Source organism: Pteropus medius, unplaced genomic scaffold (assembly GCF_902729225.1).
Source record: "Pteropus medius unplaced genomic scaffold, Ma_sr-lr_union100, whole genome shotgun sequence".
Lineage (NCBI taxonomy): Eukaryota > Metazoa > Chordata > Mammalia > Chiroptera > Pteropodidae > Pteropus > Pteropus medius.
The window spans coordinates 2,200,888-2,228,210 of record NW_024354503.1 but is presented as its reverse complement, the minus strand read 5'-3'; the positions used below and the strand labels follow the sequence as shown (position 1 = coordinate 2,228,210).

Here is a 27,323-nt window from a genome sequence, read left to right as displayed (position 1 = left end):
TTTAGCTCTGGTCTGGAGCTGGAGAGTAGCAGGAGCAAGAATTAGGCACTTTGTAGTTACACCAGTGTGACTCCTCCAGCAAAAGCTGGGTGACCTGGGGCAAATTTGTCAAGATCTTGGGTCAATTTCTCAGGCCCTTTGAGCTTCAGTGTACTCATCTGTTAAATGGGATAATGACGACATCATTGTAGAGTTAGGATCAGTCGTGATGGAGGTACAGCCCCTGGGACAGCATATGTTATTCACAATGATGAGGATGAAATTGGAGAGCACAGAGCAGTGGTGACTAACTGTATGAGCGTGAAGCAAGGGGTGGCCTTAATGAAACTAAGCATTCTGAACCTGGCAGCGATGTTTACCACTCAAGTGAGCGCATTTCCCTCCTGACACTGGCACCAGTGGAAATGTCCTAGGCTGACAGACCTGGTTTGAATTTGGGCTCTGCTACCTCCTGTGTGACCCTCATCCAATATGATAGATACCCTGTCCATTCGACAGCCAAATGTGACTATTTAAATGTTCAGTCATACTAGCCACATTTCAAATGCTCAAAGCCACTTTTGGCTAGTGGCTCCCACATTGGTGGACAGGGCAGAAGAGATCAGTTCCCTCATCACAAGGAATCCTACTGGACGGTGCTCATCAGGTGACCTGAATGTGGATTCAAGGGCTGCACTGGGGATGCTGACCACGGCCTGGTCCAGGGCAGTGGGGAACACTCGGCAGTGCTCAGCCATCCCTGCAGTGAAGACTGGCTGACCCTCGAGTCCCCTCACTCACCTGGCCTACGTCGTGCTTTTCCTTGCAAAGTGGGTGTAATGCTGGATCCAGCGGCTCTGACTGCGGTTCTGCCACTGACTCACTGTGTGACCAAGTGACGTTGCCTCTCAGAACCTGTTTCTTCATTTGCAAAATGATCATTCGTGCTCTTTCAGCCTCAAGAGCACTGCCGCCAGAGTCAAGCAAGTGAATGACTCAAAGGGCTCTGAAACGTGGGGACCGTAGAGACACAAAGGACAGCACAGTGAGGTGGGAATAGCCTCCATCTGGCGTCAGAAAGCTGGACTGCACTAGCCGATGACCTCTAATTCCACAGAGGGGCCGTGTCTGAATTCCTTCATTCTAAAGGGGTAACAACGAAGATACTACCCTAACCTTTCACATTACTGTGACGATCAGTAATACATATGAACGCGATCTGAAAATGGCAGAGTGCTACTCAAGAGGGAGACATTATGGGACTACCCCTACCAAAATGAGGGCGGCCAGCTTGAGCCAAACATGTGCCACCTCCTCTCTTTCCTATGCTCCCCCTGCCCGAGAGTCCTGCTCCACAGGGGAAGCCTCTCTGCTCCAGAAGACCAGCTCAGGACAGGAACGGGGCACCAAGCGGATCGAGACAGCCTGTTCTGCTGATGATGGGACAAGACACTGACTCCACTGAGGCCACATGGCCACACCCCGGGGCTGTCAGATCCAGGAAGTCCACTGGCATTTGTGATACCCCTTGGGCTGTAGGATCTTCTAGGTGGCTCTGTGGCACAGCAGAGAGCAGCATGAGGAGCAGGGTCCTGGGCACCCACAGACTCCTGGTTCTGCTGCTCACGTAATCATGCAACAGCTGTTCCCTGCATACCAGCCATGCGCCGGACACCAGGGAGATGGCGGATAGAGAGGTGAAGACCAGGCCCTGCCTTCTGGGGACCCTGTCCAGCTTGTGCGTTTTCATCTTCCTCATACCGAAGCCCACCTTACCTGAGCTTTAGAAGCACCCAGAGGGGTCTCTGCACTGGGGCAGGGACCATTTCAGAGCTTTGGGTCCCCTGATAACATGACTGGTATCATTTTTATTGAGCACCTGCTACATGACATTACTTATACCAGTCATATGTGTCACCTTTAACCTCCACAATTACCCTAAGAATTTTTATTATCTCTATTTTATAGACAAAAGAAATCGAGGTAAAGAAAAGTTAACCTGCCTAAAGTTACACATCTAACAGGATAGAGCAGGGGTCTGAACTCAGATCTGTCACTCTAAAGTGGGCTCCGGACCACTGCATTTTGTCTTCGTCTGATCCGATCCTCTCCAGTAATATAATTGCTGTTCTGGAAAATATTTTTCCTTTAGGATTAGGGCAGACATGGGCGTCAGACTGGCCAAGGTGCTTCCCAGAGCTGCCCGAGTTGGGGAACCAGCACACTTGTGCCAGGCACTGTGTGTGGCTCGGCTGCCCCCGTGGAAGCTCAGGCAGGACTAGTGGCTGTCCTTTACTCCAAGGAAGAGCCCCGACTGAGCCACCAAGAGTTGACTGAGGATGGGTGAGGAGGGGCCAGCCCGAGGCCACAAGCAATCTAGCCCCAAAGCAAGGCAGAGGACACGACTCGTTGCTATTGGACTCACTTCCAGTTGATAAAAGCGAAGTTTTGGCCAGCTGCTGTCTCAAGCAGGATGGGGAGAAGGGAAGCAAAAGGAGAGAACAGGCAGCCAGACGTGGTTGGTCCTACGACAATGGTCCAGGTGTGACAGACCAGGCTGCTTGAGGACTGGGCAGTAGGGCTAAATATTAAGCAAGAAAAGCTTGCATATAGCATGGCGTTTAAGAGCCAGCTCTGGATTCAGGTGGCTGGGTTGGTTCAAACCCCGGCTGTGCTGCTCACGAGCTGGGTAACTCGTCATGTGACTTCCCTGGTGCTGGCTTCCTCATCCGCAACGGTGTTGGTGAAATAAGAATCACATACAGGTCTTTGTCCAGTGTTCAACATGTGGTAAGCACTTAATAACAGTGACTATGAACTATGAGAATATTTCTAAAAAATATTAATCCCCACCCTCATGAAAAAGACAAACAAACAAACAAACAAACAAACAAAACCCGGCATTTATAGGTGCTTTAGTCTGGACCGGCATGGCTGTTTCTGGTCCTTGCTTCTCATATATAATCCTTGCCTGGCCAACCAGGTTACCGGTCCCCGAGGAGCAGGAGACACACACCACATTAGCTCGATACGGCCCAAGCTCTGCGGCACCAGCATGGGGGTGAGCACGTAATAGGCCCTCAGAGACTCCAGAATTTCAGGTCAAAAAGACACCTGATGTGCCAGGGTACCCACTTGCAGTGTGTGTGTGTGTGTGTGTGTGTGTGTGTAGCAAGGCATGCGTCGCGTTAACAAAAGGATACTGCAGTTCTTGCCCTTGAAGGGGTCACAGTTTAGCGAGGGAGGATCTGAAGTTATCCGGTGACAATCTAATAATCCCATGCTCCCCAACCCACACTCGCCCTGGCCTCTCTCGCCCCCTGGTCATGCGTGCTCGCACAGCTACCCTTTCCCTCATTTTGCTTCAGTTTCCTGGGCTCACAGGCAGCTCTGGTCTGGGCCTCTCTGGAAACGCTGGCTTTGGGCTGGACCCTGTGTGGAGCACAGGTTCCAACCTTAAACGGAATGAAAAGCTGTTCAGTCCTGAGCCAGCTCCACGGGCCCTCTTTTCCACCCCCTGCCCATTCTTATCAGTCCCTCCTGATGGCAGGTCTATGAAATCTCCCCTGAAGGGGACTGTGGGTCCCTGGACTGACCTTGTCCTGATGTGTTTGATCAGCTGTTTCTGGCCTGCGCTGGGGGAACCAGTGCAAGAAGAGCCGGCAAGAGTGGTGTTTGATCAGAGCCGCTGGGAGCTCCGGCCGGGCTGGCCACTCTTAGCCTCCTGCTAATCTCCCCTTGGAGGACAAGAAAGGAGGATGTTCTGATGGACCAGCCCACAGGTACCTTGGGGAGAAGCCTTGCTGGCAGGGGTGAGATGAAGTTGGGTTCTCCCTGAATGGCCATGAAGGTGAGTGAGGAGCACTGCCTGGTACCGGCCGAGCAGCAGCAGCATCTAAGTGCCCCGACCGCACCGTCTGGTTCTGAGAATGCGGAGATACAAGTGTCTTAGTGGACACTAGACCAATGATCTGGCAGCAATGGGGACAGGGGAGAAGACGGGACAGATACACGAGAAGGAAATGCGCTTGTTTCTATGCCCATGTCCTAGATCCTCTCTTCTCATGAAACCTTGAGTCCTGGGTTATTTCCCAAAGAAAGATGACCACTCTTGGTCTAGAGCAAGTTCTTTTTTTCTCACCAAACACATGCCTGAGCACGAGCTCATGGAGGTAAGATAAACAATGAATATGAAAGCCCAAGAGGCAAGGTGGGATGGCCAGGAATCACCACAGTTTCCATTTCCCATGCTCTCGTTGGATGTGTTCCTACCTGTGGGACCGAGAGTCTCTGCTCCAAATCTCTCTGTTGAATTCATTCTGGTCTACGACAGAGGCTCTGCTTTACTGCGGTGCAGCCCAGAGGTAAATATGCCTTGGTGTTGGGCACCCCTGCAGTCCATCCCAGGCCTTCTATCTTAGAATATGTCAAGCATCCTCCTTTCCTGCCCTCCTCTGTCCTCATCAAGTATTTGAAACATCAACAGAGGGAACACCTACACCTGGCTAGGCATTTTACAAATGTTAATTTTCCTCCTATTGATCACTAAGAACAACTCGCCCAAGGTCATGGTCTAGTGGGAGGTGGGCTGGGAAGCTGCTGAGTCCACGTCCTTTCCACTGTGCTGCTTAGCCTGTTTGGGCCAGGTCCTTAGTTGGGCCTGGTAACTGGATCACCAGGGGATCGCTCAGCCCATTGCCTACCTCTGCTCAATGGCTCCTGACTCACAGCAGCCATTCGCCTCTGTGCACGTTCACCTTCATGGCTGGAGTCCAGCCGTATGCTGCAATCACTCCCAGCTGCCTGGGACACTCAGGGTTACTGCTCTACGACAGTTCCAGCTTCTCTCTCCAAAGACACAGCTTAGGCAGAGGGGCATTCCTTCATAAGGCCCCGTGGGTGCTGGACAAGGGTCTATTCAGGTGACCCTAGGACTGTCCCAGGTGAAGTTCACACATGGCCCCCTCACCCTGCCTTCCCCACCCTCAGTGCTGACCTGAGCTTAGAGGGCTGCAGGATGCCACCCCCGCTTGCCAGTGTAAACGCTGGATTCTGACTGCAGAAATTATGTATAGTCTGCGTCTGCCTCTTGTTTCCTTGTTGGCTGCCAGCAACGTGACATTTTCAGCTGTTCACCGCAAAAGGTTTCTGCTTATTTTATAGTTATCTGCTCAGCACTTTATGCTTTTAGGGCAGTTGAGATTTAAGAGATAAATGAAAACTGGTGGGTGTTATAGGGATCCCTAAGGATTCAGAGAGATTGGAAGAAGAGAGACACGTAAAGGTGCAGGAATGAACATTCCTCAGTGCCAGAAACTGCAGAGAACAGCTGACCTGTATGTGAAGGACTTAACTAAAATTTTCAACAATTCATTAAACCCAGGCTTTTAATTTGTATACTTCTGTGAAGTAAACATAATAATTTCCCCCATTTACAGATGGGTGTTGGAAGAGGGAGCTCGGAGAGGCTAAGTATCCCACCCGAGGTCACACAGTCAGAACGTGGCATAGCTGGGACGTGCCCAGGTCTGACACCAAAGCCTGTCTCTGCAACACTGCACCGCACTTGCTCCCTGGGAAAGAGGGTTCAGGAAACCAGACTCCCACAGGACAGGAGAGCGCCCCTTACCCCCTCCATGCTACACGGCCTGAAGATACACAATAGCTCCTAGGAAACCAGGCCTACGAGGCCTGTTCAACAGCTGCCCAGAGCCAAAAAGAAAACAGGTCTGTATCATCACAGTCCATTTGAAACTCACACAAAATCATTTTTTTTCAAAGTACATATTTTATTTATATAGAATAGTGCAAGGTGGACACAAATAATGTTTTGTAATCCAATTTATACAGCATCGTGTGCTGGCTAGTTGTCCTGACCACGGGCGGTAGCAGGCGAGGCTGGCCCAGGCAAGGGAAACGATAACCATTTCTGTGATTTGGAAGAGATCTAAATTCGGTTAGCCCAGGGGATACTTTTTTCTCAGCAACATAATCCCCAAAGCTCAGACAGCTTCTCTTCGTTACAAGTCGAGTCATAGGTGAGTTTCCTGAGCTTCTGGCCCAAGTCCTACCAGCCCCAGTGTTTTCCATGGCAACAATTACCAATTTGCCTTCACATTCCCTTCAACCCCAAGTCTTCCTCTTACTCCCATTTTCTCTCTCCCTCCTGAGTGTCCCTGGAATACCTGGGAGAAGCTGAGTAGGGCTGGGCCGCTGAATTCTTCCTTTGGGAGGACTGATTAAAACATGCCAGCATTTTTCCTATCACTGCCCAACTTTATAGCCCCAATTTAAAAGAAATATTGCTTGTAAGAACCATTCGACGTAAGGTGAGCAGCTTCTTCCATCCCTTAGTCAATTCATAGACCTTAGGCACGTGAGATTTAAAGGCACATCCCTCCTACCTCATTAATAAGTCATCAGCAACATCACCTGGGGTGAAGGAGAAAGTCTTAGGGCCCACCTCATCTCCTGATTTGGACCATTAGGAGACATTCGCCCCATTCATCCCAGTTGGACTCGATCTCATTTCAGCCTCCAGCCTACCAGAGCTCTTCCCTGGGGGATGAGGGTGATTTGTGTTCTGTGGTCAGTGGGAGGGGCGAGTCAGAGACTGGAATCGCCGGGGGAACCCAGAATCCATACTGCAGACTGCAGTATGCGCTGGGCGAGAAGTTTTCCAAACATAAAGAAGTTTTCTTCTCTCTGAGAGAGAAGAGATGGGCTTTATAAAACAAACGAGACCTTCGTCTCTGGCCCTGTGCTGCCCTGCTGGTCCCAGGTTCTGCTCATGTACTCGGACAGTCCCATCCTCCTATGGCAATGCTTGCTCGTCAATCATCTATTTGCTCTCTTACTTACCTGGGAAGGGCGAGTCCTGTTCCATATGTGACTGCCATCACTCACAAAGAACTAGACTCCAGCGTGGAATCTGCCTGCCATTCCCACCTCACCAGCTGTTTCATGAGCTCTGGGAGCTGAGGTTTGGGGTCTCACTGAACAGAGTTAAGTATTCTGAGAAGCCCAGAGACTCCTCTATATCACCGTAGTGCCCTAGGGTTCAGCCTAGAGGTTACAGGGCTGCCGCCATGGCAACGAAGCTAAGAGAACACCACTGCCATACTGAAGCAAGTGATGCGGACTCAGGAGGCCATGATGACAATGTCTTCTGTGGCAGCAATTCAGAAGGTCTCTTGGGCAGAAGTGGGAGAAAAGAAAAAAATGGCCAAGTAGAGCTAGAAAAAAATCTTCCTACAATAAAATCCACACTTGGGAGTCTCTAGAGAGTAACACTGTAAGATCATCGCCAATGGCAAATTTCAAAGGTCCACTCAGAGGAAAGACTAAATTCAAGATGGACCTTCCCTCATTCCTGACTGGAATGAGCACAGGGTTCACGCCCTATGACGAGTGGGCCATGGGCAAGAGTCTATCCAGCAGCAAGTTCGACTTCCGTTTGCTCTCAGCACAGCAGAGCTGCTAGACTGGTGAGTCTGAAGAAAACGCGTGTCATGTCACAATCTGGGTCCGTCAGAAACCTGAGAGAGGGTTTCTTAGTACTTGAAAGGATCTGAAACTTGGATTTAAAACTTAGAGCTTTCTTTATTCAGAAGACTTTAAAAAGAAAAATCACTTTCCCCTATGGGCCCTCGACAGTTAATTTTTTATTTATTTTGTGTTTTGGCTGTTAGAAGTTTTGATGACACTGCAGTTTCCAGCCACAGCCATGGCTCTTGAGGAGCTACATTCTCATCTGCTGGGCTTGGCCTCAAGGCCCTGTGAGCACAGGCCACTCCACTCTCTTTCGGCAGGTTTCATCTACTGTCGGGGGAGATCCAGCTCCAGTTCACCACTTGCAGATCAAGAGCTCTCCTGGTCTGACAGCTCCCAGGACTGAAAAGCCTTAAGACAGAGAGGCAGCCTTGGCACAAGAAGTGAGGGCTTCGTGTGGAGGCGAAGTCTTAAAGGTTTGAGCACCATCTTCTGGTCAGTTTTTGGCTTCTGAGGCTGACATGCCTTTGAAAACTTCATTTACTTCAGAACAAAGATTCCCTGAGCTGACAAGCTCAAGTGATTTGCATATCAAAATGAGGACACACTGGAAGAAGGAGTGGCCACCTGGGTAAGCTGGCTCAAGCTGGAACTCGCTGATTACACAGAGCTGGAGGGCCAGCCAGCAAGCATACCAGCCAGTACTAAGGACCCACCTTCTGCCCTTGTAGCAGTGTGTGGCAATAAAAGTCCAGACCATGACCAAAATCGACCCCCCAATCCTGCCTGTACCTGGGGACGTACTTGGAGAAAAGGGGTGAGCTAGTCTTCTGCCTGCCTATACAGCGTGAGAACCAGTGATCAAACTGGACACTACCTTCCGCAGGGGGTGAAGCCACGCAATGTGGCAGGAAGCCCTGCCAGCATGTAAACGCTGCACTTACCAGGCTTCAAGGAAAGGAAGATAAATGCTAGTCATTCCCTTCAAACGGCAGGAACCTACATCCATCTAATTGCACTTCATAATGGATTCCACAAACCATTAATTATCAGATTATATGTTAGGAATTGAAGATAAAAAAGCTTTGTGAAATTCAGACTCCAAAGGATCACTGACCTGCAGTAGCGGTGGCAGTCTGCAAGAGCTCAGACAGCAGGCCACGCACTGGCCTGGACGACGGTGGCAGGAGACAGAGCCAGGGGCAGTCAGAGCACTACTCCATCTGGCGCGGGTTCCCCAGCTTTATTATATGCTCCGAGGGAGGGGGCAAGGCCTCCTGGTCAGGTAGAAGTTGTGGGCTTTGATGAGGGGAAGAGGATGAGGATAATATGGGAAGCCTGCAGGAACTGGCCTCAGGTATGGAACACCGTTGAGGAGTATCATGGAAAGGCAGAGAGTGTCTTTTTAGCGAGATGGCCACACTGAACACTCCCAGCAGAAACGTTCCAAAGGCTTCGTTTTCAGAAGGGCTGACTGTACTGACGAGGTGGGACTCGGCACGGAAAGGAGGCCTTCGGGCATTAATGCTGCGCTGCTACCTGTCCTACTGCCACCATGGGGGGTGGAGGGGTTGGATGATCAAAGCTGCTGGGAGGATGACAGAAGTGAGGGGAGGGCCAAGTGCGCTCAGGCTGGAGGTCCTTGGATGGTCCGTTGGTGCTTTTCTCTCATTTTTAAATGGCCAGAAGGCAATGGCAGTGTTGCAGGCCCAGTCCGTGGGGTCACGGTCCCACTTCTGCCACTCGGCACACTGAGAACTGCCGGCACAGCACACAGTTACCCTGGTCCCCAGCTCCCATCTCGCTGCTCTTTCAGACTTTCTGAAGCTCTCTCTACTTGGAGATGGCCAGTGTCACGGAGGCCACAGCAGCAGGCCTCTGGGGAAGTAGGCCTGCCTGCTATGGAGGGCGGTGGTGTCAGCGTTAACGACTTGGACATTGCTGGTTCTGTGAGAACAATGTCGCTTCTTCCGTCTGTTTTCCAAGTGAGACCATTTTGGTTGGTGCAAGACTAAGATGCTCACCACTCAGGGTAGTCTGGGGTGGATGGCAAAGGGTGAGCTGTGGAACGTTCTCTCTGCTGCAAACGCAGGACCCCTCCACTGGATGGGCAGCCACTCACTTGGCCTCACCACAGATCAGGGTCACGGTGCCATCCAGCAGATCCTCCACGGTCACCGCCACGAGCTCAGAGCTGGTCTGAGATGTCTGTGAATCTGGCAAGGTCACGAACACCTGTGAACCAGCGAGCTGTGTCTCCTCCAAAGTGATCACCTGCTCCGTTGAGGCTGCCGGCTCTGGGGTTTGGATCACCTGAAAGGGAAAGACCGTGAGGCTGCTCTGGGCAGTGTCCACACTTAGCTCCCCAGAATTTACATGGTTTTCATCTCATGCTGTAATGATGGTATTTATGTTTTCACCTGAGGAGAGCAATTACATGTGCCTAATGGGAAGAGGCAAATCTAACACACCAGTGATGCAAAAGAGAAGGCAGGCAAACAATTTAAATAACTCTGTGTGCTAAATTGCTGTAATTTAGCTCAGTATGCCGTCTCAGGGTGCCTGGACTCTATGATTACATCAGCGAGCACTGGCGCAGTTTCTCACACTGGGTTTTCCTGTCTCGAGGACGACACTGCAGAGGTAAGTGCCATGTGAAAGGAATGCTACGGAAGGTGGTTATTCTCACGCACGAACCATGGAAACTGGAATGATTTAGCAGAAGCCTCCCCTTGCCAAAGATGGCATCTCTGGACCTTGATCAGGCTAAGAACTTCCCTGGTGGCTACATGGCCACAGAGCTAATGGCTATAGGAGGAAGAACAGGAAGACGAAATGTGGCTTCTGTCAACTCACTCGTTTGGCTCACCAGGGCGGCAAGGCAGGCACCTCCTTCTCTCCTTCACAGGCCATACACACCTGTCATATCTGCATCATCCGTTAAAGATGACCTTCATATCTCAGTGGGTAAATCTACCCAGTTCCTGCCTGAACCTCTAAGTTGATGCTTCTGACCTGTGGATATCAGGGCAGCTTGATGTCCCCGATATTTTCAAACCAGAGAGCCCGCAGAGGGCACAGGCACCCTGGCTCTTGAGAACCGGCCAGGAATAGGGAGAAGAACACTAGATGTGCGCAGGCAGCAGTGGGGAAGCCAAGCTCAGCCACGTCTCCGCGCTGCCGGGAGTAAAGAGACCAACCGTGATGTTCCGTCAAAAATCATCGAGGAGAGTAGTTTCCAAAGCACGTTTTCTTTCTTTTAGCAATGGAATCTTTTTCCCCGCAAAGAACAAGAATCTGAATATATGAAAAAGCTCAAAGCAGAGCCACTTTGCTTGATATGGCAGCAAGAGTATCGCCCAGAGGCCCACCTGCCTGACTTGCCCTCTGCTCCCCAAAAGGCTGGAGAACGTGGTTTATAAAGGACTGCTCCAGGAGGCTGGACAGGGGGACACACAATCAGTCTGGAGTTCCTCTCCAGTCCGCTCACAAATCACTGCCAATCAACAGAAGGGCGCTGCTTTTCCTTCTTCGCCCACCCTCTCTGCAGAGGACAGGAAGAGCAGTAAAGAGGACAAAAGACACAGAGAGACACAAGGCTGGAACAAGCTTAGCCTTGAAGCATCAGGAGAACCGGCTTTCCATCCCAGTAAAGGCAAGAGGCCCGACATGTCTACACGTGTCCTGTGCCCAGCCTGGAGGAGCAATTCAAGTGTTTCAAATGAAAGTGTCCTCAACAAAAGGCCGTCCACCCTTCTCTGAGCTTTCCCGTAACTCTCACAGGAGGTGGGGAAGTGTGTGAACTGGGAGGAGAAGCCAAGGTCATTCAGCTTTTGGAAATTCTTGTTCTAAGCTCCCATTACCCAGGGACCATCTCGCATGTGGCCACCAGGACACTAGTCTTTCCTGTTCTGCGTGGTAAGTGGTCCAGAGAGACTCTTACAGGTCCTCCTGCTGATAAAAGCATTGCTGACAAGCCCTCTGAGAGCTGCAGAGGAAAAGGCTGGGGTAGTGACAGCTGCGTTTAGAAAAGCCTTAGGAAGCCCGTGACAGCCCCCTCGTGTCTGGTGGCCCCTAAGTCACCTGCACCATCTGCGAAGATGCTGCTTGGGTTTCAGTGCCTGTCACCTTTGGGTGTTCGGCTTCCAAGTGGCCCTCCAGCTGGGCCTGGGAGGTGAAGAGCTCCCCACAGAGCTCACAGGGGAAGGTGCTCTCCGACTGCTTGAAGTGCTCCGTGGTGACGTGGTGCTGCAGTGCTCCAGGGAAGCGGAAAGTGGCCGCGCAGTACAGGCACCTGAATGGCTGTGACCCTGGAGGAGAGACAGAAGGGATGGGCTGTGGGGGGACGACAGAGAGAAGCAAGAGCAGGGAGTGGGAACAGGAAGGAGCAACGAAGATTGGGGCCCAAAGGCCTAAAGGCAGATCCAGGTTCTGGGGGACCCAGGCTTCCCTGAAGCCACGGCTTCAGGAGCACTGGATTCAGGCTACATCTGCCTCTGCTGAAGCCTGGTATTCATTCGACTGTAGATAATGATGCTGATGACACTGCATTTTCATCAGTTCTAAGAAGTACATTTTAAAGTCTCTGAAATGGATTCAACGACATCTTACGACTGCTGCGGCCATTTGGGGATAATCGTCAATGACCGTGCACGTGTGAGCACCGACACCTGGTGGAGTCCTGCAGCATCGAGGCCTGCAGAACGTGTCCATGGCGTGGAAGGAAACGCCTAAGACGGGAGCAGTGCACACCATTAATGGACAGAGACCCAAAGGTTTAGGAGAGACGAGACGAGGCGTGGATGTTCGGAACGTTTGGACATTCTCCAAACAGGAATTAAAAGTGGACTAGTTTCATATGGTGCTTGAGACTAAAACCAGTGGCCTCGCTATGTGCTCCATCACCCGTGCTCTTGATGGCAGAGGACAACACCATGTAGGACAACACGCATGTAGACAATCTAAATCGAAAGCTGCTCTGAGAAGCTAGATTCTTACCTTAATATTTATTTCTTCTGTATTCCTTTTAATGTATGTGCACAGGAGTGCATAAAAAGCTGTGTCAAATTAAGTCCAAAGCAGCACTTAGAATAACCTATAAATTCTAAGTGATAAGAAAGCATAGTTTAATTGGCAGTAATTTTTCTTTCTTAATGGTTCATTAAAGGCTGTATTTTATAACTGGCATTTTAGACTTGATGAAATACAGCAGCAGCAGTGATAATCGTGGGTAATGCTTAGGGATGCTTACTGATGCCAGGTGCTAAGTGTTTTCTGTTTACTAGCATATTCAATTCTCAGTTACCCGATGAGGTAGGAACTGCAATTGTCCCCATTTCATAGATGAGGAGACTGAGGCACAAGTTACTTAGCCTGGGTTGTTGCGGGGCTGTGAGTGGTGGAGAGGAGATTCACACTGGGCAGTGCAGCTCAACAGCATCTCTGCGGGCACTGACCTGAATGCTGGCACTTGATGTGAACCTGCAGCAAAGCTGGTGTGGGGAAGAGCTCCTTACACTGGTCACATTCATGGAACTTCATATCTGCAAACCACATGAGGAAAGGACAAAAACATGGCTAAGTCTGGAGAATAACAGGGCTGGGGTGGGAGTGATGGCTAACACTCAGAAAAGCATCTACCGACTGCCAGGAACCTTACCCCATTGATATATTAGTACAACCTAGTGGTAAAGACCCCAGATCTGGATCCAGACTACCTGGATGCAAACAGGGTCGTGGTGAGAATTAAATGACAAACACATGTGGAGTATAGCGTATAGCGCCTTGAAACCGGGAACTGCTTCATAATTGCTGGCTATTGTGATTATCCCCAAGTCTATCTGCAAGGTATGTATTAATAATGACCATTGTGAAGAGAAAACAGACTCAGAAAAGAGAAGTCACTTGCCAAGGTCATGCAGCTGATGAGTGCTGGAATCAGAATTTGCACCCAGGCCTATCTGCTACCAAAACTGCTACCTTTCCCATGACTCACTCAGGGGCTGGTAGGAGCTTACACTGCCCTAGGTCTCTGAGTTTCAGAACCACTGCCACTCAAGCTATTGTTCCGGATGGACCAGCGTGGCATCCTTCAGGTGTGCTGGGGCAGAACAAAAGTAATTGCCGCAGCACACCACACTCCAGCACTGGAAATCAGGATTTGGGGATAGAACCCAGGATGCTGTGTCATCAAGCCACTACCACTCATCAGCTCACCCTCCCTTGTCTACGGCATCCCAACTTCACCTGCGTGCTCCGCTTTGATGTGCTTCTTATGTTCAATGGTATTGGAAAAGGTTTTGTCACAGGAGTTGCATTGGAGTGACGAGAACTTTGAAGATCGATGGTTCTGAGCAGCAAACACATCAGGATGGTGGGTTCGATTGTGGTACCACAAACCAGACAATTGCTGCAAGGAATTTGATAAGTGTTAGGTCATAGAATGTTCCAACAAGCTGATGTGAGGGAGGCTAGTGTCTGTGGGAATAAGATACCTGGTGTCTCCTGAGAGGCTGCTAACAAGCAGGGCTCAGCAGAGAAACTCGCTCCTCACAACAAGCCTGTGAGGAAGGAGTTAGAATCTTCCCAGTGAGATAGAAGCTGAGACATAAAGGTTAGATGACATGCCCAGGGTCACACGATTAGTAAACAGTAGGACCAGGATTCAAATCCTGACCTTCCAACTGACTGGAGCATCTGTTTTTCACCACCGAGCTGTATCAACCTCACTGCTTCCCCGAGGCCCAGGGGTGCGGCAGAGAAACATGAGGAACCGAGGTGCACACTGTCCCTATTCCATAAGCAAGGGTCCCCCTCCCTCCTGGGTTCAGAGAAGCATCGGGATACTCTCCCGACAATTCTATGGTTTCCTAGAGACCAAGCCCAGGTCTCAGTTCTGTAACAGTAATCTTACAACACAAGGTTTGGCACAAAGTTAATTCTCAATTTTTGTTGAACTGAAATTAACTGCTGGCTCCTCCTCTATACCCAAATCTACAGATGCCAGCAAAGACCATTCTTTTCTCCGTGGTCTTAGAGTTTCTCACAGATGTGATTTTTTTTTTTAGTTCTATATGCAGTTTCACTTTAAATACATTTCAAATTCTAAGGTAAAAAAGCAGAGCCCTTCTCTGGGAGTCAAAATAAAAAATAAAAAAAATTGTACTAAACAAGATAATTCCAGGCAGTGTTACACACCCTATTGTTATTCTCATGTCCTTTGACACATGGGGTCAGTAGGTTCTAAGGAAGGTAAGCACCCAAGGGGGCCAGCAGCATCAGTTCAGAGGTGTGAGAACTCTGATCCAATTAAGCTCCCCCACTGCCTGACTGGCCAGGGCACCCGGAGAATCTGAATTATTACAAGCTGCATTCTTCACGAGAACTGGCCAAATCATCATATCCTGGAGACAAGATGTGCTCCGCAAGACACAAAATGGGAATCAAGGAAGACCAAAGGGAGAGTGGGTCAGGGACAGGGAAAGGGCTCCCAGGGGAAGCTGAGGTCACCTGGTAGGCCTTGTTGCAGATCCCGCAGCTGAAGGGCTTGCCTCCAACGTGGGTCACCATGTGCCGCTCCAGCATGGAAGGGGCGCTGAAGATCTTCCCGCACGTGGGGCAGGGGTGGTACTCCTTGGAGTGCACCTCGTGGATGTGCTTGCGGTGATCCTGCAGTGTGGGGAAGCTCATCCGGCATTTCTTGCAGTCATAGGGATCTTCTATGTCTGGTTCCATGAGGGACATCCATGAGAGGAAGGGGTGGAGGGAAAAAAAAAACAGCACAGGCAGCAGTCAGTGAGGTGTGGGCTGTTGTGTGCAGCTCCATATACAAGATTCTATTCAGAGGTCATATAAGGTCACAGACTTCAAAGACCAGAAGTCAGTGCAGCGATCACCTGACTACCCCCTGCCTTCATCCTAGGAGGTGGGACTCCTCCGAGGCTTCTAAATTAATCACCTCGGCAGTGTCAAATAGTTCACCTCAATTCCGCATTTTACATCTACACGTTAAATTCCATTTTACTTTCCAGGGTGTATCGCTCTTGCTCTTCCCTTGCTTGCAGTGGGCATTTTGTTTTCCAATTCTCTATAGAGATTTCCAACACATTCCCCAGAGTACCACTACTTCTTTTGTTGTCAGTCATACTAATGACAGGAGGAATGCCTCCCTGCATCCCACTTTAGATTCAATAATAAAAATACTTTCATAGGTAATGTTTAAAGAGTGCCATACGACAGGCACCTTCTAAGTGCCTCATATTTATTAACCCACTTAGTCCTTCCAATAGTCCTATGAATAGGTTCTACTACCAGTCCTATTTTATAGATGAGGAAAATCAAGGCTGGTGGCGTGCCCAACAGCACAAGCAGGGAATGGCTGAAGTAGGTCACAATCCCAGCTTTCACTCCCAAGGCCATTCTCTGAGCTACATGCTTAATTGGATGAGCCAATTCTTCAGTGGGATCTCAAAAATAAGAACTAGCACTGATGAAGAATATATTTGCCATCCCTATGGCAGGGAACTTCAGTCTTTCTGAAAACAACAGAAAGCAAAATGTTTTAATAATAAAACCCTTTGCCCACAAGAAAGGTACAGCCCATGAGCCAATCTTATATGTGCAGTGATTCAGATTAATTCAGGAATTCTGACATGCAGCAGTACTCGATATCATTAACTAGTTTCCCTGTGGACATGAGCTCTTAAAATCTTGGTTTTTACACTGTCTTTTCAGACACTTTGAAGTAGTTCTCCATAAGCAGTGATGGGCTCCTATGAAACAGGTAAGGAAGTCAGAGAGGGACCTGGATGCTGGGCCTGCTGTCAACGATATACCCTAAGGCAGTGGTTCCCGACCTTTTTGGCACCAGGACTGGTGCTCCTAGGAGAATCTAATGCCTGATGATCTGAGGTGGAGCTGAGGCGGTGATGTTAGCTCTAGGGAGCAGCTGCAAATACAGATGAAGCTCTGCTCCCTCGCAAGCTGTTCACCTCCTGCTGTGTGGCCTGGTTCCTAACAGGCCACGGACCAGTACAGGTCCACGGCCTGGGGAATGGGGACCCCTGCTCTAAGTCATGGCAAAATTTTTCGGGTCCTCTCCATTGTGAAAACTGATGTCTTCCCATTCCTGACTTCTATATAAAGCTACTGGGAAAAGGAGACTAAAGCAGAATGTCATTTAAAAGAGTCGAGAGGATATCAAAATGGTGGCACTGGATCCAAGCCGATCTCACTCATCCGGAAGTCTACTGCAACGGAAGTTTTTTGGACAATCTTGTAAACTCCTTGCAGGGTGGAGAGGGTGGCACTTTATATTCTTTCTGCATTGCCCAGTGTCCAGCCATGTGCTAGGCACACAGGAGCACTGGCAAAGTCCTTTGCCAGCTGGCTGGTGGGAAATTTGAATGCGCTGACATGAAGCGCAGGCACTGCCTTTGCCAAAACGTAGAAACTGGTGTATGGGGAACAGGCGTGGGGAGAGGAGGAAGGAAGAAGGGTGTGCATGGTGCATGGCATGCAAGAAAGACAGGGTTTGATGCTGGAAAATGACACCCGAAGGGGTTGTTCTTGTCACACTTTCTGGCATTTATTGAGCATTTTTTTGTGTGTCAGATATGGAGCTTCATGCTTTACATGTGATAGCTCACTTCATGTTCACAACGATCCAAGGTGCTGGCGTGATTATTTCCTTTAAGTTTACAGAAGAGGCCTAAGAGGCTTAGGGTAGGTAAAGGAATTTGTTTAAGGTCTCAAGGAAGTAAATGGCAAGGTCAAGACGCAAATCCGGGCCTGTGTGATTTCAGAGTCCAAGCTCTTAACCCCCTGCTGTGCTGTGCTGATTACACTCCTGCTGCAGCAACAGCAGCTGCTGAAAATGTGAGGTGGCCAGCCAAGTGTCACATGGCCAGCTCCTGATGATGTACTGGGGAATCACGAAGTTCCTCTTCCTTCCTGTGCATGTGTGTTCAGTAGAAGTGTATTTTTGTCTGTATCAGTTCTAGTAGAAGGGGAGAAAGATGGGGGCAGACCCCATTAACTGAGTGAATACAATGACATTTGTAAGAGAATCTTGGCAGAAGGCTTTTAAGGGAGCGTGACCAGGGACCACTTACGATGGATTAACTCAGAGAGTGTCCAGGTGGCTCCTCTGGGAGAAGGCGGGTATGACCATAAGATAGAGCGGGGAAGGAGGGCACGAGTAGAAAACAGAAGCTCAATAGACTAATGAGAATATTCTGGAGCTCAGCGAGCCTGTCTGTTACAGAGGCTCTTTCCTTCAAACATAATTTGCCTCTGTCAGCCAAACAGGGCCAGGTGAGCTAAAGAGGAAGACAAAATAGTAGTCTGGACAGAGAAACAGGCATCGTACAATGACATGTTGAAATGGGATTTCTCTTGAAATAGAAATGAGGGACTTTAGGTTTAGCAGAACCGTGAGGGGAAGGCGGTGAATGGGGCCCAGCTCTGGTGAAGTGACAATTTGGTTGTGATTGTTACAAGTCTTCTCAGGGCCAGGCCTGGTGCTGAGTGCCCGACATCCAAAACCTCAGTACATACTGTGAAAGGTGTGCAGGTGGATGGAGAGGCCATTGGCTTGTCGGAAGCCCTTGCCACAGTCCCTGCAGACATATGGCTTGTCCCCGGTATGGGTCCTCACATGGCGGGACAGCTCGATGGACTGGGCAAACACAGCATCACAGTACTGGCATGCATACATTTTTCCTGGAAATATACATGAGTTTATTAGAGCCAGCACTAAACATTTATGGCACTCCTAAAGAAAATCACACTCTAAGGCCTGGAAATACAATTTGCAACATAACAGTAAAACATCAGGCAATTTGTAATACACTGAGTGAGAGATGTGAGCCATCCTATCAGACGATACCTCACAAACACAGCTGATTAAACAGACAGGGTGTCAGTGTGGTCTCCCTACCCTGAGCAATAAGGACAGAGTTCTTATCACGCAAGATTACCCATCTGTTAACCAGGACACCACAAGAATGGAAGAGCTCATTCCACTCCCAGGAAACAGAGATACCCTTGTGCCCAGAAACACCCCAGTCTGGAGCCCTGGAAACATATTCATTCAGTGCAGAACTGCAACTGCACATAAAGGCGAGAGACATGGATTAGAGAAAAACGAAAGCCTTCCCCCAGTGACTCTCTACAGTTATTACGAACCACTTGGCTTCTCTATTTTCTCATTCACATGATGAGAATATAATGACCAGACTGACAGAGACTGCTAGAAAATATGGTAAAGGGCAAGTCTGGGAAACTGGCACTTGTAAAAAACGCTACACCAACTGTACCTCCAAGCTCCCTTATGGACCAAAAGAAAAGCAGGGAAATCAGTGAGGCGAGGGCCCAGACCTCCCACGTCCTACGGCCTACTTAAACTACGGCAGTCAACCTCATTTTTGTTTTTACATATTTGGCTTTGAAATAAGATTCTGTTAGAAAAAAAGGGCTTCTTAAGTCAAGAGTTAATGTTATTGAGAAGCCCCAGACTTAGTCCCTGGCCCTCTTCTGAATCTTCGCTTTCTAGATGATCTTATCTCAGAGCCTTGTATCCCATCTGCACACTACAAGTACCCACATTTATGTCTCCAGCTCCCAGCTTTCCCCAGAACTCCAGACTTCTATATCCAACTGCCTATTACTCTCCTTCTCTACCTGGAGGTCCAATAGGCATCTTAAATTTATCATATCCAAAACAGAGCTCCAGATTCTCTACCTATCCTCTTGCTCCAATTTTCCCCACTTCGGGCAGCATCGTTCACCCAGTTGCTCACGCCAAAAACTCCACAGCCATCCTTAATTCTCTCCTCCCTCACATCCCTCATCCAGAACCCATCAGCAGTCCTGTTACTTCCACTTTCAACAATATAGACCCGAACATAACCATTTTTCACACCCCGCCCAGCACAACTCTAGTTGACAGTTCTGTCAACCTCTACACTAGACTACTTGCAATGCCTCCTGTCTCTCTGTTTACACTATAGTCTTGCCTTATTACCTATAATCCATTGTCCGGAGTGGACAGAATTAACTTTAAAAAATGTAAATCAGATCCTATCACTCCTTGGCTCAAATCTTTCCTATAGCTTCCTGTGGTAGCCAGAATAATGGCCCCAAAGATGTCCATATCACATCCCCTGAAACGTGTGAATATTGTTATCTTACGTGGCAAAGGGACTTTGTAGATGAGATTAAGCTAAGGATGCTGAGATGAGAAAGAAGAGTCAAAGGAGGAGGCGTGATGACAGATGCAGAGGCAGGAGTGGAGCCGCTGTGGGCCAAGGAGCACGGGCAACCTCTACGAGTTGGGAAAGGCAAGGGATGAGCCTCCAGAAGGCGCACACACTGCCAAAACTGGTTTTCGCCTCGTAAGACCCATTTTGGACTTTTAACTTCCAAAGCACTAAGATAATATATTGTGTTGTTTTAAGCTACTATTTATGGTAATTTTTTACAGCAGCCATAGAAACTAGCACAGTTCACGTAACAATCGAAGTCCCACTTTGGCTTATAAGACTCTGCAAGATGTGGCCTTTGGTGTCCTCTGTGACTTCATCTCTCAAAACCCTTCCCTCATTTATCCTGCTTTGGCCTCTTTTATTTTTTTCTGGTCTCTCAAACAGCTCAGGTTTATCCTGCACTTAGGGTGCTTTCCTCTTAGAGCTTCCTCTGGTCCCATCTCCCACTTCTTCAGGTTTCTACTCAAATCTCATCTCTCAGAGACCTTCTCTGATATAAAATAGTGCCCCACCCCCAACCCTGTCATTCTCTTGCTGGTTACCCTGCTTTATTTTTCTTTATAGCAAGAGCACAAGCTGAGTTTATATTCCACATTCATTATTTTAGGGTCTATTGTACCCGTTGGGACTAAGCTCCATGAGAGCAGGGCGTGTATAGTTACACTATCCTCAGTGCCTAGGATAGGGCTTGAGAAACTCATTTAATCAGTAAATGTTTACTGAAGGCCTACTATTGCTAAGTACTCTTCTGAGTTCCACAGATGGGAAAAAAAAAAGACAAACAGCTCTACTCTCATGAAGCTTGCATTCCAATGGGGGGCGGGGGACTACCAAATAATAGGTAGATAATATATCATGATAACCACTATGGAGGAAACTGAGGCAGGGGACTGGGACTGGGTGGCTGAGATTTTATACAGGGTGGTCAGGAGAGGACTCGTGCAGGAGAGGGAGTGTGAGCACACTTGAAGAGGTGAGGAAGTGAAGCACGGAGGGGTCTGAAGGGAAAGCATTCCGAGCAGAGGGGAGGGCGAGGACACGGGTCCCGTGGCAGGGAACTGCAAGTCTGAGGCCTCGCCAGGAGGCTGCAGTGGGTAGAGCAGAGCGGCTGAGGGGCGGGAAGTCAGAGATGGTCAGAGACCATCAGGGGACTCGATCACGAGGAACTTGATCACGAGGGTCTGCTAAGGCCTTCAGTTTTACAGGTGACAAGCCTTTGTAGGGTTTTGAGCAGAGAAGCGACAGGATATAGTTTCTTTTTCTTTTTTTGGCGAGACAACCCTTGATTGACCTCACAGGTTGCAAGGACCTTGTCAGCTTACAATCCCTTATTTTTTTACTTTTTTATGCCTATAGCACCTGTTCTTCCTAGGTGGTCTCCCATCCAAGTACTAACCAGGCCCAACCCTGCTTAGCTTCCAAGATCAGACGGGATTGGGCTTGTTCAGGGTGGCATTGCCGTAGACTATAGTTTAGTTTCAAAAGGATCACTTGAGTCTGTGTATTGAGAACACTGTTCAGAGAAAGGGTGAGGGAAGGAAGCCAGTTAGGAGGCAATAAAAACATCCAGGTGAGGTGATGATGGCATTATTACCTACACATAAATGCTCCAAACTATACACAGAATCCTCGGAGCAGTCTTCCCTGACAAGGCTCCTTCCCTCCCCGGACTAGAAACCCCTACTTCATTCTTCCCAACTCCCTGGTCTTATTCCACATTACACCACTGATGATGCCACACTGTCACTGTGTCTACACCAGACACTCGAGACCATCAGCGCTGTGAACACGGGAATTCCAGCTTAGTCTCTCGGCACCTGCCACTGCCCAATCCACAGCAGGTGCTCAACCAAGGTGCTTCTCATGCTTAAACTCCACCTCAAAGTCCAAGGAATTCCTGGCTTTATGTAAATTCTATAACTATAAGGTCGTAACACTATGTTACTCAAGTCTCTCTTCAGAAATTCTCACCATAGCATTTTACATGCCTGTGCACAAGCGTATTGCTAGTCATCTGTGTGCCTAGAGTCCTTATTACGTTCTGTTTTGTTTTTAATCCTCTTGAGATACATATACCATGACTGATTCCAAGTGGGGTTTTAGGCAGCTCACGCGGTTAAAGTCTGCAGGAGAAATGAAGAAATTCCCCATGCCTTACCTTCTGAGTGCTTCTTCTTGGTGTGGTAAGCCAGGGCGGAGGCCTGGGTGAAGGTCATGAGGCAGTGCTTGCACATGAACGGGCGGTCCCCAGTGTGAAGGCGAAGGTGGTTCTTCAGGGTAGAATTGGCTGCAAACTTTGCCCCACACTCTTCACAGGAGAAAGGCTTCTCGTCAAAGTGCTCAGTCAGTTTGTGGTACTGCATGCCTAGGGAAGCCATGCCAGGGACCAGAGAGATACTCGTAATCAGTGTCATGGAGCCAGCATGAGGATACATCACATAGCACTGTCTCAGTCCAGGCCTCAAGAGGAAGCACAGTATGAACCACAGGACGCTGGGCTATGCTCGCTCTGACTTCACATAGCTGCTCATCTCATACCCATGCTGCCCATTTGCCCCAAAAGTCTCCTCGGTTCCACTCATGGTTTAATTAGGTATGAAGTATCTGGGGTTTACCTTTCCCATCCATTCTCTCTCTCTCTTAAATAGGACCCAGTCACCCCAAAAGGGTAAAACAAAACTCAACTTTTATGTTTCGTTAGGTTTATCCAACATCTGGGGCAAGAGAAAATAATTCTGACTCTGCATCCCATGGCCTCCATACTCTTGTTCATTATCAAGAAACAGATAATGATGCATGGAGGCCTAAGAGTCAGTTATTAAGGAGCTGGTTATCGTTATGAATGCTAACGGCCACGATTCACTGAGTACTAACTCTACTGTAGGCACTGTACGAGGTGTTCAGCTCTATTATCTTAAATCTCTATAATCTGAAAAAGTAGATGGTTAACAGATGAGAAATTAAAGTTCAAAGAGCTGATCCCAAAGCTCATGCTCTTCTCCAAACATTACCCTGCCTCTGTAGGAAATGGCTCTAATTTCTAAACCATCCACGGCTCTTACTGCAAAAAACTAGAGGCCAGGCCTGGAATCCAAATTACAATATCCAGAATTATCCTCGACTACTTTGCCTTCTTGAAAGTACCTGAGGCATGAGCAAATTCTCTTCCACAGAGATCACATGTCACTGGAAGCCTCTTTTTCTTCTTCTTGGGGACCTCAGGCTCTCCACCTGCACCATGGGCCTCCAGCTGATGTTTCTCCAGCTCTTTCTTAGAATCCTTGGTCTCGTTACACTCCTTACACTGCACCTGTTTGCTCCTGGCCACCCGGCAGCGCTTCATGTGCACCTTTAGGCGGCAGTAGAAATGGAAGCTTTTGTCACAGGCCTTACAGATGAAGCTCTTCTTGGCAGAGTCTGGGGAGGCAGAAGCATCCTTCTCTTGTTGTTCTGGCAAGGAACTAGTCTCTCCTTGATCTTTCTGTTTTCCGGACTGGCAGTCTTCCTCAGCGGGCTCAGCTGCCTTTTCATCTGCTTTGTTGTTGGCTTCAAGGTGAAATTTATTACTTACCTTCCATCTTTCCTTCTCTCCATTTTCCTGAGTAAGAAAACCTGCAGAGGAGAGAAATCTCATGGCTCTGGGAATTCTCTCTGTGTCTACTTTGCTTTCTAACTTTTCTTCTTAAGAGGAGAATGTAGACTACTTGAGACCCTCATAAAATTCTGAAGCATTATCACTACCATCTTTACTTTCTGATTTACATAAAGAGCATCATTTTATGTCTATGTTTGTGACTATTCTAAGTACTGAAAGCATATAAAATAAATAAGGTAGCAATAAATTAACTCAAATGACCTGCTGCCTCTTCTCTCCAACAAGGAAACCACCTGGGGGCCCGAGAGGCCCCCACCTCATCCCTTTTCTCACCAGCGAATGCTAGCTCTTGCATGACAGGCTGCAGGCCTGGGAAAGATCTGTGGATGCCGCACAGGAGGTGACATATCTCCACAGCCGAGATGGCTTTTTCCTTGGCTCTGCTCAGCATTGCTCTCAGGAGTACTTGAGGGCTGGCTGTTTCACAGGAAATGCTCAAAATCTAAATGAACACCAAGAGAGAAAGGTTTATGGTTAATATCAGATTTTCTATATGGTTCACAATTTTTAAAAAAAGCTAACTTCAGGAAGGCCTTGCTCCATATCCATAACAAGTTTACATTTCTTGTGATAAATGTAGTGGAGAGCCCTCTTTCCCAAAGAACAGGGAAAGTAACAGAATAAAGAAAAAGGAGGCACATGTGAAGATGAATGTGCAAGGAAGCATTAAGCATTTTTTATGAGAAATATCTTCTCAGAAACCAAAGAACTTTTCTACATCTTAATATTAAAAGCTTGGAAAACTGTAGGATTTGGTTGTTGATGTTTTTGTCTTGAAGATCAAAATAATTTTTCATAATATATAATTGTCTCAATGTCTGGAAGTAATTCTGCATGATCACCGGCTTCACATTTTTGATACTTAGATGTACCCTTTAAACACCATTTTCTTTCATAAAGAAACTCAGCTTTTTAAAGAAGGTTCAAATAGGGGCTTTAAAGAGGCCAAGAATATTATTTCAAAGCCGTCCTCTTTTAGAATGTTAAAGCTATCAGCAGAAAGAGTCAGAACACTGAGAAAATAAAGCTAAACCATCCACAGATGGCCAAATGGAATTTTCATTTTGGAAGACATTTTATTTCTGCTCTTTTCAAGTCTATCTAAATAAACCTGATGTCCCTGGAGGCAGGCATGAGACTAATTAATGAGGCTAAAACCGATCAATTGCAGAAGCCCCATCTCTGAAGTATGTGGCATGCTGGAGAGAGTCTAGCAGATGAATCCTTCCTCTGAAGCCCACAGAAATGAGTGCCATCTTCTTCCCATCTGAGAGTCAGACTAAGGTGGGGCTTTCACCTGTGTGAACAGTTAGAAACCAGCCCTCTGCACATCTTCCACACCTCCTTGGATCAAAAGGCACTAAAGGTGAATCTGTAGTTTAATTTTATGTTCCTTTATAATCCCTACTCAAGCTGCACATGCTCCTGGACTGGACATCCATTAATTCTCTCCCAGTCTCCACCTGGTTTTTCTGGGATGCTGGCCACACTGTGAGAAGCCTTACAGAAAATGAGTTGGCACTATTTGCTACCCCATATGGGCAAAAGCTTTGTTCTATGTTTATCTTGGCTCTTTCTAAAAGCCAGAATGGAGCATGTAATAAGACCATTTTTCTTTCCTTCCTCTATAAGTAATTGCTTCTTAAAACATGTTAGAGAACAGTATCATGGCTCCTTTTGAGTTTACCAAGGTTTTAGACAAGTGGAATAAATCTAGGTGTGAGTCGCATGAACTTGCGTTCAAATACTGGCTTCATCTCTGACCAGTTGGAGCATCCTAGACCCTTTGGAGCCTCAGTTCCCTTAGCTGTAAAATGTGGAAGACATCATCTGCCACTTAGCCTTGGGAAGATTAAAAGAGCAAAAGTATTGTGAACTGCAGAGGGCTCAGCACACAGCAGGAGTTGGTTCTTCCCTTAGGACTGAGGCAGTCCCAGGCACCAACTTTGTCAAACTCTCTAAAATAAAGTGTTTTTTTTTTTTTTTATTCCCACCATACCTCTTTCACAGTCTCTGTTAGGTGCTCTTCCTCTGAGGCAAAGCCCTTGACTTCAAGCCTGTGTTGGATGGCCTCTAGGATCAATTTGTGATGCCTCAGCATGGTTTCTAAGGCAGCACTTTCTGGGGCAGTCACTGAAAGAAAGGGAGATTGAAAATTCAGTAGTAAAACGACGAGCACCATTTTTTCCCTTCACCTTTTCTCAACTTGAGTCTTCATAATGAGAATATACTTCACCTATCTCCTACCTGGCGTTGGGATTGAGGAAAATGGCAAAAAGCACTGTATCCAGAGTATAATTACTGGTATAAGCTTAGAATACTTACTACATATTTTATTTAAAAAGGTTTATCCTCTTGGACAAAATTGCCAGTCCTTACTTGCAATGGTAGGGTTGTGGAAGACTACCATCAGAGAGTTCTTTCTGTTTTCTGGGAAGCCTGACAATAATCTCTAGTGGGAGCAAAGCTATGACAGAGGCCGGGTCACCTACCTGCCTGGAAGAAAGCGTCGGCACCAGGCTCCCTTCGTATTTCCTCCAAGAGCAGGTTCAACGGGCAGTTCTTTGTCTCCTGAGCCACCAGCAGCAGTTGCCAAATGGCGGTTGCAGAGAGAGTCTGCTTTTCTAAAACTGCTGACAGCAAAGAACTGAAACCACCCGAACCAGAGTCACGTTTCACAAGCTTCTCCATGACCTTCAAGATGCAGCACAAACACATAAGGGACTTTCTAGCCGCCTGCACAGAGCTGTAAGTCTGAGTACTGGGTTACAGGGAACGTATTTCTGCAGAGGAGTTTTTCAACATCCTACACCTCTCTCAACCTGAGAGATTTCTATATACAACAAAGTTCTATACTCTTTCTTTTGAATGCCTTTCCTTATTAATGCAGAAATTACAACTATCCTACTTGCCATAAAAACTGAATCATCTTCTTTTTTTTCTACTAATCCCTTAGCAGTTCTCAACATGGCTGTATGTATATATTTATATAAAATATATATATTTATATATATACACACATCATTTTTCCTACTACCTCATTTGACCCTCTCCCTCCCTTTTTTTCTCCCTCTTACCTCTCTTTCTCCAGGGGCTAACCTCTTCATATTTGGGATCATTTTCAGTAACATCTGGTTGTCTGTGAAAATCTCAGAGAGGTTTTCGTGATACCGTCTCAATAGCTCAGTCCCATAATTCTCAGGGCTTGCTTGGACTGTAAGGATAATGGCAAAAACAATAATGTTCACTGGAACGAAACCTCCTTAAGGGCTTCTCCTACAGAAGACCAGGGGAGTTACAAGCGAGAGAGGAAGAGAGATCAGCCAAGAGCTCTGTCTCCGCTGGAGAGTACGTTCAGCTCCTGGCTTGGGGCCTCATACACATGAGTATGATCTCTTTCGGTCGACACTTAATCACTCGGTGCTTCAGGGTCACAAAACCACTAAGCCTTTCAAAGTTAGCGTCCGGTGGTAGAAGCTAGCGATTACTCAACGGGAGAGTAATTAGAAGGCTGCACTTGTAAGAGATTCAGATGTACAGATTCAAGGGGTGTTAGTCATCAAGCCTGAGGTAAAGGAACCATGTGGTGGTCCAAAATGCAGGCAGGCATGAGTCATGAGTCAAGACTGTGGCAGTGAAGGTGACCCACTGTTCTTCTGTTTATATGCCCTTTGAGCCAATCTGCAAGGTACTCTCTTTTAAGAGGTCATATTTATTTGAAAGAAAGAAAAAATCAACACCATCAGGCGTTTCCCTTAGCTTTGCAGTTATTTTAAACTGTATTCTCCTTTGGAACAGTAAGTGTACTGCTGGGAATCTAACCTTAAGAAATGATCTGAAGGCAAAAAAAAAAAAAAAAAGGTACGTACCAAGGTATCTGTCACTGTATAACTTGTGGTAATGATGATGATGATGAAGATAATAACAGTATT

At 47.8% G+C, this 27,323-nt stretch overlaps 1 protein-coding gene and 1 non-coding gene across 4 annotated transcripts in view; both read right to left on the bottom strand.

Moving 5' to 3' along the window:
• Positions 1–5,747: 5,747 nt before the first annotated feature.
• The window catches only part of ZBTB40 (zinc finger and BTB domain containing 40), a 65,010-nt gene continuing 43,434 nt past the window's right edge, over positions 5,748–27,323 (bottom strand). For 2 of the 3 annotated variants that reach the window (XM_039854806.1, XM_039854807.1), the window contains exons 7-18: positions 26,469–26,605; positions 25,884–26,085; positions 25,391–25,524; positions 23,665–23,833; positions 22,881–23,348; positions 21,895–22,101; positions 18,028–18,192; positions 14,980–15,194; positions 13,717–13,879; positions 12,927–13,013; positions 11,554–11,780; positions 5,748–9,783 (exon numbers count right to left, since the gene is read on the bottom strand). In XM_039854806.1, coding sequence (XP_039710740.1) covers positions 9,589–9,783; positions 11,554–11,780; positions 12,927–13,013; positions 13,717–13,879; positions 14,980–15,194; positions 18,028–18,192; positions 21,895–22,101; positions 22,881–23,348; positions 23,665–23,833; positions 25,391–25,524; positions 25,884–26,085; positions 26,469–26,605 — 2,369 coding nt within the window. In that variant the 3' untranslated portion in view covers positions 5,748–9,588. The remainder of the gene's footprint in view (positions 9,784–11,553; positions 11,781–12,926; positions 13,014–13,716; positions 13,880–14,979; positions 15,195–18,027; positions 18,193–21,894; positions 22,102–22,880; positions 23,349–23,664; positions 23,834–25,390; positions 25,525–25,883; positions 26,086–26,468; positions 26,606–27,323) is intronic. The other variant, XM_039854808.1, reaches the window with a different exon arrangement.
• On the bottom strand, positions 21,084–21,202 carry LOC120596458 (5S ribosomal RNA). The gene has a single exon (XR_005651154.1). It is a non-coding gene; the product is annotated as a 5S ribosomal RNA (ribosomal RNA).